The 10,392-nt window shown below is 49.7% G+C and overlaps 1 protein-coding gene across 1 annotated transcript; it reads right to left on the bottom strand.

Moving 5' to 3' along the window:
* Positions 1–4,895: 4,895 nt before the first annotated feature.
* LOC142028469 (olfactory receptor 14C36-like) lies at positions 4,896–8,121 on the bottom strand. The gene is made up of 2 exons (XM_075022302.1): positions 7,919–8,121; positions 4,896–5,842 (listed from the first exon to the last, which is right to left on the bottom strand). The coding sequence occupies exons 1-2, from the start codon at positions 8,118–8,120 to the stop codon at positions 4,896–4,898; spliced, it is 1,149 nt and encodes a 382-aa protein (XP_074878403.1). The 5' UTR covers position 8,121.
* Positions 8,122–10,392: the final 2,271 nt, after the last annotated feature.

Here is a 10,392-nt window from a genome sequence, read left to right as displayed (position 1 = left end):
CACCGGAGAGAGGAGTGAGAATATGTAAGAGAAACAAGCCTGTGGACACCAAGGTCAGTGAAGAAGGAGGGGGAGGAGATGCTCCAGGCACCAGAGCAGAGAATCCCCTGCGGCCCATGGTGAAGAAAGACCATGGTGAGGCAGGCTGTCCCCCTGCAGTCCATGGAGGTCCACGGTGGAGCAGATCTCCACCTGCAGCCCGTGGAGGACCCCACACCGGAGCAGGTGGGTTCCCGAAGGAGGCTGTGACCCCGTGGGAACCCCGTGCTGGAGCAGGCTCCTGGCAGGACCTGTGGATCTGTGGAGAGAGGAGCCCACGGAGCAGGTTTTCTGGCAGGACTTGTGACCCCGTGGGGGTCCCACACTGGAGCAGTGTGCTCCTGAAGGATTGCACACCGTGGAACGGACCCATGCTGGAGCAGTTCGTGAAGAACTGCAGCCTGTGGGAATGGCCCACGTTGGAGAAGTTCGTGGAGGACTGTCTCCTGTGGGTGGGACCCCACGCTGGAGCAGGGGAAGAGTGTGATAAGCCCTCCCCCTGAGGAGGTGGAGTGGCAGAAAATAACGTGTGATGACCGTAAACCCCCATCCCCGTCCCCCTGCACTGCTGGGGAGGCTTGGTGGAGAAATGCGGGAGTGAAGTTGTGCCCAGGAAGAAGGGAGGGGTGGAGGGAAGGTGTTCTGAGATTTGGGTTTATTTCTCATTACCTTACTCTGGTTGATTTGTAATAAATTGAGCTAATTTTCCCTAAGCTGAGTCTCTTTTGCCCGTGAGGGTAATTAGTGAATGATGTCTCCTGTCCTTATCTCGACCCACAAGCTTTTTGTTATATTTTTCTCTCCCCTGTCCAGCTGAGGAGGGGGAGTGATGGAACGGCTTTGGTGGGCACCTGGTGTCCAGCTAGGGTTAACCCATCACAGTCATACAATTCTATTGGCTAGGAGGGTCACCTCAGTGTACCTGGCACATCTTGATTGGCCAGTTCAAATCTCAACCTGCAGCCTCCAGGGTTTCCTTCCCCTTCTCCCTTCTTGGAGAACTTTTGTTTCCTGCTGGCAGGATGGGCGTGGGGGGGAATGTACTACCACATTGGGTTAAACCATGACAAACTAACAGTGCCATGTCCACCAATGAACCGTATCTCTAAGTGCCACATCTACACATCTTTTAAGTAACTCCAGGGATGGTGACTCAACCACTTCCCTGGGTAGCCTGTTCTCATACTTGATAACCCTTCCACAGAAGAATTTTTTCCTAATATTCAAGCTAGAATCATAAAATCATAGAATTATAGAATGGTTTGAGTTGGAAGGGACCGTAAAGATCATCTAGTTCCAACCCCGTTGCCATGGGCAGGGACACCTTCCACTAGAGCAGGTTGCTCAAAGCCCCATCCAACCTAGCCTTGAACACTTCCAGGGAGGAGGCAGCCATAACCTCTCTAGGCAACCTGTTCCAGTGTCTCACCACCCTCACAGTAAAGAATTTTTCCTAATAGCTAATCTAAACCTACCCTCTTTCAGTTTAAAACCAATACCCTCCATCCTATCACTACATTCCCTGTTAAAGAGTCCCTCCCTCCCTTTCCTGTAGGCCCCCTTTAAGTACTGGAAGGCTGCTATAAGATGTCCCTGGAGCCTGCTCTTCTCCAGGCTAAACAACCTCAACTCTCACAGCCTATCCTCATAGGAGAGGTGCTCTAGTCCCCCAGTCATCTTCGTGGCCCTCCTCTGGAACCCTTCCAACAGGTCCATGTCTTGCTTATGTTGGGGGTCCCAGAGCTGAACGCAGTACTCCAGGTGTGCTCACAGCAGAGTAGAGGGGGAGAATCCCCTCCCTGGACCTGCTGGCCACACTTCCTTTGATGCAGTCCAGGATGCAATTGGCTTTCTGGGCTGTGAGCACACATTGCTGGCCCATGTCCAGCTTTTCACCCAGCAGTATCCCCAAGTCCTTCTCCACGGGGCTGCTCTCAGCCCCTTCAGCCCCCAGCCTGTATTGATACCAGGGCTTCCCTGACCCAGGTGCAGGACCTTGCACGTGGCCTTGTTGAACTTCATGAGATTCGCACAAGCTCACTTCTCAAGCCTGTCAAGGTCCCTCTGGATGGCATCCCTTCCCTCCAGCTTGTCGACCGCACCACACAGCTTGGTGTCCTTGGCAAACTTGCTGAGGGTGCACTCAGTCCCACAGCCCATGTCGCTGGCAAAGATTATAAACTGCACCAGGGTTGGTTGTGCCTGGCCAACCTTTTTCTTTTCTCTGATGCAAGGACAGGATTGCTGGACTTAGGGAGAGCAGTGGTGGCCTTTTACCTGGAAGTCATGTATTCAGCAATATCCCCCACAATATTCTTGTGTCCAAGATAGGCTAATACAGTCTTCATGGGTGTTTAAGTAGATGGGTAAAAAACAAGCTGGATGGTTGGGCTTGGAAGGATGCTAGATAAAGGGAGAAACTTTTCAATCATGAGCACAGTAGCGCACTGGAAGCTGTTTACCAGGGAGCATCCACCAGCTCTCTCCCAGAAAGTGACCAAGGCATGTTTGGATAAAGCCCTGAGTAAGCTGATCTGATCCTGCTTTGTGCAGGAGGTTGCTTGAGACACTTCCCAAGGCCCCTTCCAGCCTGAACAATCCTGTCCTTCCTTCCCCTTCATGTTTTCAAATGAGGGAAAGCTCTCAGGTTCTCCCTGACCACAAAAATAATTCACATCAGGTGAAGTGCCACTTTACAAGTACTCCCAAACAGCCCTGACCACATCCTCTGCTTCTCTTTCCATTTGCCCCAACCCAAGGTCTTTTTTCCTATCCTAATACCTTTCCAAAAAGAACAGCCTACCTTGTTAATCCTTTCAGAGCAGGGTGCTCAATTAATGTCACCTTCTTTGTAAGGAGTCTGCACATGAACCAGAGCTCTGTTTCATTGCAGAAACAGAGATGAGGCATTTGACCAGCTCCTTGAACTCAGGAACCTGTATGCCACGCACCCTGAGATTCCTGGGAACACCTAAGCTTTTGTCCGGAGAAGTGGGATTCCCCTTTAGGTGTCCTCGCCTGTCTCCTGACCCATGTGGTACTTCTGGCTCTGAAGAGAATCAAAACACACTTTTTGACTAGGTTCATTTCATTTTACATGCTGACATGCAGGGCACATGAAGGGAGTTCACAACTCCAGGCTCTTTGCTGCACAGTTAGGACTTTGGACACTGGAAATGCAGGTAACAGTGCTGTGTCAGTGTACAGCACATAAAAATCCTGGCTTCCTTTGTTCCTAACCTGGGATGTGTCCCTTGGCCTTCTTTGGCCAAAAAAGAAACAACTCCCCTATGCCACGTCCCCCTCGCCCCTGAGAAAAGGGAGAAAATATATGGAAGAGGGGTGATTTGGGGGCAATTCTGCCTAAGAGGTGTAATCTTTAAATGAGAGCAAAGAGGTAGAAGTGAGAGAAAAACCACTGTTCTAAAACTTCATGCAAGAGGCTAACTACTGAGGTGTAGTAGCTCTTTTGCCAAGTAAGAATGGCTGTTGGGAATGAAATTAAAGAGCTTTAATTCATGATCATCATCATCATCGAGAATGAGAAGGAATTCCCTTATAGCACTGTCCTGTTACTGTTATCAGTGATAGTACCACTAATTCAAAAGCATCCTTGAGAGCTTCTCTGTTTTTCCTTGGCTCCAAAGCTCAGCCTGCTCAAATTTTGGAAAGACTACTTCAATCCTCTGCAACCCAGATCTCTACAAGCTTCTCTCCTCGAAGGTCTTTTACCCCAGAATGGGGAAAACTTCCAATTCAGGCATCAAACCATTGCCCAACCTGCCTGGAGAGCTAGGACCGTTGTGCCACGCAGCAGCTAGCCTCAGAGGGAAGCTGGATGTAGTGTGAAGTGGTTCTGGCTCAAATGGAAGCTCAAATCCTGAGCTGGCAGGACAACACTGGCTGCAGTTAGACATCAGATACTTGTCATGACTGTGAGTTCTGACCTCGTTGGCAGAGTTTCTCACACCCCTCACCGAGGAGGGCAGGGTGTTGGGGAGATAGGAGCACGCTTCAGTTTCCCAGATGCCAGGACAGTGCCCAGACCATCCTTCCCTTGGCCACTGGTGTCCCATTTCCTGAGATGTAAAGCTGGTGGACCTTCTGTTGATAGTCATGTTAAAATGCATTAATAATCCTTCAAGTATCTGCGTCAGTTGCCTAAGGGTATCAGTATTAAAAAAAAAGTTTAATCTGCCTAAATATAAATATCTGCAACACAGGAGTCCGCATCTGTGGTGGCCATTCTGGGCAGAGCCAATTATATAGGTGCTTGCACTATAAAGGCATGATACCCCATCCACAAGTGCATATCTAAGTGGTTCAGATGAAGGGTGGTCTTGCAAAAGTTACCTTTTTTCTCCAAAGGTGGCATGGACACTGCTGGTTTCCCTCTCCAGAGAGTGGCAGAGGCTGGATCCCTTTCTCATGACAGACCCTTTGCCAGACAGACACAGCCTCGAGGGTAACTCATCAGGTTTTTAGGGCATTTCACTCAGCATCCATTTTGATGTATTTGGTGATTTTCTGAGTCTACTCTTTCTGCACACACAATCATAAAAACAAGTTACTGCAGGGCCCTTTATTTTGTTTAAACTCACAGAGGTTATGGCTCCTTATTTGCACAGCCTCCAGGGCACACAAAAGCTGGATAGCCTGTGAATTAGAAACTGGACTAAACACATTTCTTAGTGGAAAGCATTCAGATAAGTAAAAGAACTATCCCAAAACTAAACAAATAAAGAAGCCATGAAATCCAAAATCGTCGTAAAAGCGTAAAACACCAGAAGAGGCTGGGCCTGTAGTGAGATATATTATGAGTCCTATGCAAAGGACAACATGCAGTTTAGTCCTTCTCAAAAGCATTCAGTGATTAGTTTTCTCAGGGCATCCTTGATCTCACGGTTTCTCATGCTGTAGATGACGGGGTTCAAGGCTGGAGGCACCACTGAGTACAGAACTGCCACCAGCAGGTCCAGGGATGGGGAGGAGATGGAGGGAGGCTTCAGGTAGGCAAACGTGGCAGTGCTGATAAACAAGGAGACCACGGTGAGGTGAGGGAGGCAGGTGGAAAAGGCTTTGTGCCGTCCCTGCTCAGAGGCGACCCTCAGCACAGCCCTGAAGATCTGAACATAGGACAGCACAATGAAAACAAAACACCCAAATCCAAAACAGACACCGACTACAAGTACCCCAACTTCCCTGAGGTAGGCATCTGAGCAGGCGAGCTTGAGGATGTGGGGGATTTCACAGAAGAACTGGTCCACAGCATTGCCTCGGCAGAGGGGTACTGAAAATGTATTGGCAGTGTGCAGCACGGCATAGAGCAACCCACTGCCCCAGGCAGCTGCTGCCATGTGGACACAAGCTCTGCTGCCCAGGAGGGTCCCGTAGTGCAGGGGTTTGCAGATGGCAACGTAGCGGTCGTAGGCCATGACAGTGAGAAGAAAATACTCTGCTGACATCAAAAAGGCAAACAGAAAGACCTGGGCAGCACATCCTGCATAGGAGATGGCCCTGGTGTCCCAGAGGGAGTTGGCCATGGCTTTGGGGACAGTGGTGGAGATGGTGCCCAGGTCAAGGAGGGAGAGGTTGAGGAGGAAGAAGTACATGGGTGTGTGGAGGTGGTGGTCACAGGCTACAGTGGTGATGATGAGGCCGCTGGCCAGGATGGCAGCCAGGTAGATGCCCAGGAAGAGCCAGAAGTGCAAGAGCTGCAGCTGTCGCGTGTCTGCAAATGCCAGGAGGAGGAACATGGTGATGGAGCTGCTGTTGGACATCTGCTGCCTCTGGGTGTGGAGCACTGAGCAGGGAGGCAAGGGCAGTGACAAGTTAGGACATTAGTCTCTGACCAAATCAAAGCCATTTCTCATACTACATGTTTGCTGCATTTTTTCCATTTCAATGAGATCTCTGTTCAGCTCTGTGGATGGAGCTCTGGTTGTTGCTGGCTGCATATCTCGTGAGGATCAGGACCTCTGTGTACTGGCTGCCAAGGAGTCAGCACTGCTCTGCAGCAGTGTGTTTCTTGGAATGGTGTCTGTCGGTCAGGGGGTCAGTCCTGGTGTTTGAATTGGTCAGATGAAACTCCTCCCAATGTAAAAGTGCTTGTCAGCATCTGCACTCCCAGGGCTAAGAAACCACAATCAAAACAGAGGTTGGGGGGGTGGGGGTGGGTGGGTGTTAGTACTCTCCCCTATCTCACCTGGAGTTTTTCTTGGATTTCAGAAACCCTCATCACTTCTGCTTCACTCAGAGAAAACAAAGTGTGTCCTCTGAGGCAAGAGGATTGCCTGTGGCTTAGTGCAGAGAGAAAGGAGATGTTCTGTAACTCTGTCTTGTTGCCAGCTACCCTGAGATCTCACCTTTCTGAGATGGAATGTAATCACACAACTGTGTTAACCTGAAAATATTCCAGGCACTACTGAGAGCAGAGTCACCCACTGTCCAACACCAAGTGTCTCCCCCTGTCTCAAGGTCTCTGTACCACACTTCTTGCCAAGGACACACATGGTTCATTTCACAAACCCAACAGCATTTCCTCACTCTTGTTGTCTCTGTTCTTCTCCATGTGGCATTCAGTAACACCAAGATGCTATGGGACAGACCTGCATCCTGGAGGGCAGCTCACAGCTTGGAAGGACACCCCAAGAAAATAGCCAAGTGTCCTGATGATGGTATCTCAGGAAGGGAGAGTCAGCTCATTTCCTAGGGAATGACACAGGCTCCATTGCCCACAGCCCCACAGCTTGGAGGAGAGCTTGGACACCTGTAACCTTGTTCCCACGGACACACCTGCATGGGAGGACCCACAAGATCAGTGTGTGACTCTGCAGCTAAAACTCCAAGCACCAGAGAGCCTGACAGCAGGAACAAGGTAGCAGTAGCAATAACACAGACTAGTGGAGAATCAATAAAAAATGCAGTGATTGACTGACTCAGAGAGGCAAAGGCAGAGGCAGCTGAAGTCTCAGGGAAGACCCAGCTGTACATGCCACCTCCCAGACATCAATATAGCCAGGCAGTTGTTCTCAGTCCCTGTGCGCTACTTCAGGAGGCTCCTATCAGACTGACTGATCCCTCAGAGTTACAGCTCAGGAGTCTCAGTGAGCTGTTCAAGAACGAAGAGTGGAAAACAGAAAACACAAACTCAGGAAAGCTCCTGATGTTTATAGCAATCCCTGCTTTGACCTTCCCCTTGAAAAGTGCCCTCGGAAATGTCCCGGTGGTGATCTGGAGCTGTGAGCAGCCCTGATCCACACAGCACTGTTATGTCAGCAGAAGGACCCTCCCCTGCTGCAAGTTGCTTCTTCCACCCACAGCTTCTCCCCACTCTGCTGTTGGAGCTCCCCAGGCAGGCAGAGTACTTACCCCGACCAGTGTAAGAGTCCCTGCCCCAGCACACAGCCCCCTGGGGTGCAGGGACCCTGCTCAGAAGGACAGCCCTGGGCACCCCTGGCTGCACACCCACCTTCACACTCTGCAGCCATCCCCGGGTGAAGGCAGCTGACATGCCCTGTCCCTCTGAGGGTGCAGCAGGGAAGCTGTGCTCCAAAGCGCGTCCTTTTTCTCTACACTGCACAAACTGTGAGAGTCCTCCTGACAGGTCCCATAGGCTGTGGGATGTGCCACCTTTAGGAGATCATTCCAGGAAGCACAGCTGCATTGCCCTGCAGTAAGACACTTACCCTGTTAAGGGCTGTGAAGGTTTTCCTCCAAGTCAGCTCTTCTCAGTCCTCCCACCCTAGACTGCCTTTAACATCTCTCCCTGCCTCACTTCTCTCCCCTTGTGCCTGCAGGCAGTGCCCGCAGCCCTGCTGTGCTTTGCAGAGGAGCTGCTCCTGGGCAGAGCTGTCTCTCTGCAGTGCTGCCTGCTTGCCATGAGCTCCCTCCAGCCCAGGAGCCCAGCCCAGCTCAGCAGCAGAGGACCAGCCCAAGGCAGCACTTTCTCTGCCCCCTCTGGGCTCCCTCCAGATGTCCCTGGGGCTCCAGGGGAACCTGCTGGGAAACAGGCTGAAGCAAACAGTGATGTTGCCTCCCTTAGCTACAGAGAAACTTATGTCCTTTGGCATTTCTTTCATTAGAAGAAGAGTTGGGTATGTGTTATGGAGGCTCACACAATCAATCCAAGAGGTGTTAAAACTCAGATTTGTTCTTCAGTAAAAAGTTACTCAGAACTCTGGTAACATTTGTGAACGACAGGCTTGTGGTTGTAAGGGGAATTAGTACTTCACAGCCAACTTAAGTATTCTTAAGATTTAAAATAGTGACTCAAAAGGTGCATATCGCTCACCTAAAAGATGAGGGCTCTCAACTTGCAGGAATTACCTAGGGCGTCATCCCGACCTAAGGGGAGAGTCCCCGACTGCAGACCCGCTGCTCTGAGGAGGACTCATTCCATAACGTCCTCCGGCAGGACCCCGTTTCTACCCTTGTCGAATCTGATCTGTGGTTATTTTAATCCTCATTGGCCAAAAGGTCAATACTTCAGTGTACCTGGCGCTTCTTGATTGGTCACTTTAATTTTCAACCTGCGGCCTCTAGAGTTTGGGGTTTTTTTCTTCTCCTCCCTGCCTGGAGAAGTTTTGTTTCCTTGCAGGGTCAGGGTGTCCTGGCACACGATGCATCCTGTGACCACAGTCCAGGTTTCCTTGGAGTGGTGGTACAGTTAGCTCTTGCCTCCAGAGCTAAAAGGGAGCGCAGTCTGATGAATTTGACTCTCATTGTGGGTCATCATTTCATTCTGGTCTAGAGTTCAAGTGGACTATCTGACACACGAACAGGTTTTTAAGGGAGTATACTTAACCGTCAGTACAGGCTTCACTACCAAGCATTTGATACAACTTAGTGCAATACAGATTACAGTAATCATAACTGCAAGCATTATTAAAGATTAGAGAAGGCTGGTCATCCACCCTGTCAAAGAAAATCCCGACATATCAAAACTTTCCCACCCAGCCAAGTAGTCCCTGGTGCAGAAGCAATTGCCTCTGAGTCTCTTGCCACTTTCTTTTGTTGGTTTGATCTTGAAGCTACATTGACACATTTGGAGTGAACACAGCAGTCGTCCATCAACAGGTTCAAAACTCCACATACACCTTTCTCTTTCAGTAGCATCAAATCCAGTACGGCTCAATTTTGGATAGTCATTTTACCCGTATGTTGTAACTGCTTGTTCAAGAGTCCCAAACTGGCAGATGCAAACTTGGCTGAGGTTGATAGTTGTAAACTCAATTCTAGAATGCTCTATTGGTGTTCCCTTGGGTACCGTACACAGCCACCCCCATGGAATTTCAGGGCATGATGTAGTACCATTCCAGCTCCACCCCGTGATCTCATGGGTTAGTTAGAGGATATAGTGACAACTGGTGTTCCATACCGAGTAGCATTTACTGCGTCTGGTGACCAACTATAAACAACCTGAGTATACCCTCTTCCCCCATCCAATCTGAACCTCCAACTATGATAGTTACATTGCTCCCACGTGAGCTTAAGGGCTTGCGATATATTGATGTCCATCATCTTTGCCATGAAGTTGTCATCCAAGTCTTCACCATCCACATCCGCCACCATCATCACTACCAGCAGAAGCACTGGAATGGGTTGTTTCTTCATTGTCCTGTAAGAAAGCACAAACTAGGCCTCAGTCTTAAAACTAGGTCACAGGGTTAGAAGTCCAGGATTATCCACTGGGCAGTGTGGTGACATGGTGAGTCTTTCCGCTCCCTTCTAAGGCTTCCCAGGCATACAAGCCTCCGGGTTTTGCTAAGATCATAGGAACAATACCAATGGAAGGTAGTTTCACCATGACAGGTTGGCCCACATATGTCCCCAGTGGGAACTGGCATCTCTGACCCTCATCTCCCGTTAACAGTCCCGTAGGACAAAATGCTCGAATTTTTGTACTACCATAATTTCCCCACCAGTTATTAACAGTAAAAGCTGCTCGTGGTAATCGTGTGTCCCAGTTATGGCATGAGACATCCCCATGGTTTTTAATCAAGCCATTGGTTTGCTCAACTATACCATTAGCTTGGGGGTAATATGGTGTGTGAAACACCCATTTGATGCCTTCCCCTCGCACCCAGTCTTGTACCACTGCGGCTGTGAAATGCGACCCATTATCACTTTGAATACATTCAGGAATAGGTAGAATACCAAGCCATTCTGACAAAACCTGAACTGTTTGGTCTCCAGTAGCTGTGCCAACAGCTGTTGCCATAGACAATCCTGATGCTACCTCCACTCCTACCAAAATATATTTCCTCCCAGATGATGGTCTCAGAGGACCACTGTAATCAGCCTGCCACATGCTCCAAAGAGCCTTGCCTTGTCTGATATGCTGGGCCGGAG

This window comes from Buteo buteo, unplaced genomic scaffold (assembly GCF_964188355.1).
Source record: "Buteo buteo unplaced genomic scaffold, bButBut1.hap1.1 HAP1_SCAFFOLD_430, whole genome shotgun sequence".
Classification (NCBI taxonomy): Eukaryota; Metazoa; Chordata; class Aves; order Accipitriformes; family Accipitridae; genus Buteo; species Buteo buteo.
Note: the sequence above shows the minus strand (reverse complement) of the source record. Positions and strands in the feature narration are given on the sequence as shown.